The 4,038-nt window shown below is 35.9% G+C and overlaps 1 protein-coding gene across 1 annotated transcript in view; it reads left to right on the plus strand.

The window, feature by feature from the left end:
* The window catches only part of RBM46 (RNA binding motif protein 46), a 15,817-nt gene extending 12,020 nt beyond the window's left edge, over nt 1-3,797 (plus strand). The window contains exon 4 of the mRNA XM_026848032.1: nt 3,587-3,797. Coding sequence (XP_026703833.1) covers nt 3,587-3,654 — 68 coding nt within the window. The 3' untranslated portion in view covers nt 3,655-3,797. The remainder of the gene's footprint in view (nt 1-3,586) is intronic.
* Nucleotides 3,798-4,038: the final 241 nt, after the last annotated feature.

Genomic DNA, 4,038 nt, shown 5'->3' on the forward strand with positions numbered 1-4,038 from the left:
TCTATTGCCATCTTACACCCCCCCCTTTTTTTTTTTTTTTTCCCATGTTTTTTTTCCTCTCACCTATTCTAGTTTTGGTGGATTGTAAAAGCTGCTACTGATAGAAAACTGTTAAAATAGCATTGCCATCTTTCTCTTCCTCATACTGCTATTTAGCACTTGCTCTGAAGGTCTCTGGTGAGGTTTTTCTTCTGGATGAGTTTGTGGCAGACTTATTTCAGGCTTGACTATGATGCCTTTTTTTTTTTTTTTTTTGCATTGCATGACTGAAATGTAAACAAGATTTTTCTTCTTGCTTAGAATCTTGCTTCTCCTTTGTTTTGATTTTGCATGCCCAAAAGGTCTTACAGGAAAGAGAATCTCCAAAATGGAAAGCCTTATACGTTGCCTCGACTTTAGCAGTGATGTTTGGTTTGCCTTAGTAGGGCATCTGCAGGAGGTGATACTTTCAGATGGTCATAGTGATGAGAATAACTTATTTTTAATAATAAAGTATCTGTACCTGGTTTTGTACACGCTGTGGGTGGAATTTTGCTGGTTGAGTGTCCCCATTTTTTCCTAGTTATGAAAATTAGGGCCGTACCTTTATAAACTGTGTAATCCTGAACACAAGAGATAAAAAGGATGCTAAACTCAAAATAATGGTGTGAGACTGCTTTTTTAAAGAAGAATGAAGACAGCTTCAGGTTCTGTACTTGACCATGCATACCTCCCCATTTGTAGCTTAAAGATAGCATTATCTAAAAATAATACATTCTTTCCTCTTTGTTTTGGGGAAAGAATCACCAGAATAATTAAAAAAAAATTAGACTGAGAATGATTATTCACGGCTGTGGTCAAATCCAGAATGCAAATAAGTTGTAGAAAAATTTAAGGAAGTATGTTTTGAGATTTTTATCTCTTCAATTATAGTTGCAACTGCTATAGGGTAAACATTTTAAGGTTAATTTAAATTAACTATTTTAAAACTTTCTAGCACTTCAGTGTACCGTATGATTACAATTCATGTGAGTTTTTACTTAGAATTCCCAAATCCCAGGTTTGTTTTTAAAAGCTGTCTACCTAATGGCCTAGTGCTAGTAATGCTCTCTTGTCATCTTTCAATTATAGAACGTTTTTCTTTTGATGGCCTCTTTGGATTCTTGTTTCTGAGGATTTGGCCTCACACAGAGTGTGCAGAACCCTATTTCAAAGCAAACACGCATGACTGACTTTTGAAAGATACACCTTCCATGTTGATAAATGCCCTCTTTTTGATGTTGGCATTGTCATGATAGTGAAACATAGCTGTAAGGAGCCTAGAAATAGAATTTCTTTTCCCTATCTAATCTACAGAAGTTGTTTTTATTTCAACACAATGTTGAAAGAAATGTCTGCAGCTGAAGAAGAGTTGCTAGATGTGACAGAGAATCCCTCCTTACAGAATTGTCTGTTGTGTGATTTCACATGTTGAATGATGCTGCATGGATGCAGGTGTTGTGTGGTTTGCAGGTTTTTTGCCAGTTTTGTTTTTTTAATAAGCAGCAGTGATTTTGAGAAAAGTCTGTGTTTCTTCTTGGAAGCAACTTACTATAAGCATGAGTGTACAAAGATGACACAGGGAATAATTCCTTCTGGTAAGTAACTTAATTTTTTTGCCCAATTAATTTTTGATGATTTGTATAGGTATTTTTCTTTTTAAAGCAGATAGCTGACTAAGGTAAGTGAATGAGAAGGGACTGCTTTGTCATAATTCTAAAATTGCGCTGTTATGATTAATAATGTCAAAGCATTCTGGCTTCTTTTGGTGATAATGTATTTACTTTCACATAACAGAATACTTGGTTATTACTGCATACAGTAGTCCTGAACAGACAGCAGTACAACAATTAACCACTTGGTGTCACCTGAATATTTTGAAAATGATGCTTGGAGAAAGTACAGAAAGCTATTTCAATAAAAGATAAGCTATGTTTTAATATTACTAGATAAATCATGAACCTATAAAGGGATTGAAAAATTGGTTTAAATATATGGAAATTGCATGTCTAGATGTCCATTTGTGAGAAGGGGAGCAGAGCTACGTGTTGATGTTCAGGAAGAGAAATGACTGGGGGGTGGGATCCAGACTAGGAAAATCCTGAATGCCCCTAGAAGAATACCTTCTTCATTTAGTTTGAATCTCATTTCAACACAAATAAGTCTGTGTCTTTAGAAGTTACACAACACCTTAGAGTTGTTTGCAAAATGGTGCTCGGCTGTTAAATGTGGTATCCAGTTAGAAGAACATGTAAGACTTCCTGCTCTTGCCTGTCCTGGCTGACTAGATGTGAGGCAGTTTGGACTGTATAGTTGGGCTAATTAGCACAGATTCTATATTCCACCTCTGGTCCAGAGGCAGTGTTAGTGCAGAGTCAGTCCCAAAATAGGAGGCATTATTTATAATTCAGGTCCTTTGCATCAGTAATGTAGCTTTGTAGCTTATGGAATCAAGCTGGCTCATTCAGATGACTTCAGAGTGTACTTGAAGTTGCATAGATGTGTTGAATTGGAGAACTTCCACCTCCCTTTCTTTAGTAAGAGTAAACATCTGAAGCTTAGAAAAGCAGCACATTCTTGGTTTGGGCTTTTTTAGTTTGTTTTGTTTCCAGTTACTACTGGTGGAATTCCACTGGTTTAAGGAAATACTAGATGTCAGAACCTCTTTCTAGTCCTTAAGATAACACCCTCTGTAGCAAAGGCTGAGTCCTGGGGAGTTTTCTCCCTACTGAGTGTGACTTAAGGGTGATGGAGAGGAATGGAAGAAGTTTTGGTAAAGTTTCCTCAGTTTTGGGGATCTGCCCAGTTTTAAACATGTATTCCACAGTAGGGTATTCTTTGTTCATTCACACATGCTATTCCGTGCGCATCTCACTAAGGTACAATTTAAGTAATCAATTTTTAGGTAGAAGAGAGTATTAAAACTAACAAGGTATTTAAAAGAAATTAGGCTGGTAAATCTCTGAATCAAGGAAAAACATTTGAATAACTAACTGTAGCATCTAAGCTACAGTTTAATTCCAGTTCATCACATAGAATGTATATAGTAAACAGTACTGAAACAGGTGGAGCAAGCATTATATCTCACTACTATGAATTCACTTGTTTTAAGCTTCTTAAATACTGCATACAGTAGCAATTTACAAGTCAAGGATAAACCTTCTATAAACTAGTTGAAGAGTCTCTACTCAGCATATTGGAAGAAATTTATTAGTAGACTGCTGTCTTAGATTTTGGACATTAAACTTGAAGTTCAAGCAAAATGCTTTTATTTTACTGTTTTATTGTAGGTCTTTACTTCAACACTCCCTTGGTTTGCTGTATCAAAATTAACTATGTTGCTGTTGGAACAAGCAACAACCTGGTAGAAGTTGTAATATGTTTAAAAATAATACAGAAATTCTTGGCTTTGTTTAGTAAATACAAATGATAATTGGTGGTGTGTTCTGGGTTTTTTTAGTGATTTTTAGAAAGGCTCGGAATATAGTATAAGATGTTCCTTAATAGTATGAATTTATAAGTCTTAAATATTTATCAAATTACTTATACATAATGGTTTTTATCACAGCCCCCAAGCAAGCATATATAACTTTGCTGTCCCTGAATGCAGCATGGTGGGATAGTAGAGGTGAGTAAACCTCCTGGGAATGTGTTTGGTGCAGGTTTTTACTCCCTCAAAGGCATTGTCTTAACTGCATTGTTTGGGCTGTTCATTAGAGAAGTTGGTCTCAAGGTTATTTCCCCACATACACACCTCTGAGAAGATTTGCAAAAATATTCTGTCCAAAGACCACCATAGCTATACTGCTGTAGACCTGTTGATGGATCACCCAGGCTGATTGGATTCATGTGGATTGTGCAGCACAAAGGAAGGTTATGGTTTTTACTCCTAAAATGACTGAGACGTATTTCAGTCATTCAGTCATTTCTTAATTACTTCAATTTCCAGCTTGGGTTTAAATTTATGTTGATAAATGGAATAGTTACTATACTAGTGACCTGGAATATTTCTTTGGGTAG

This window comes from Athene cunicularia, assembly GCF_003259725.1.
Source record: "Athene cunicularia isolate RWA chromosome 4 unlocalized genomic scaffold, athCun1 chr4_part2, whole genome shotgun sequence".
In the NCBI taxonomy this organism is placed as follows: domain Eukaryota; kingdom Metazoa; phylum Chordata; class Aves; order Strigiformes; family Strigidae; genus Athene; species Athene cunicularia.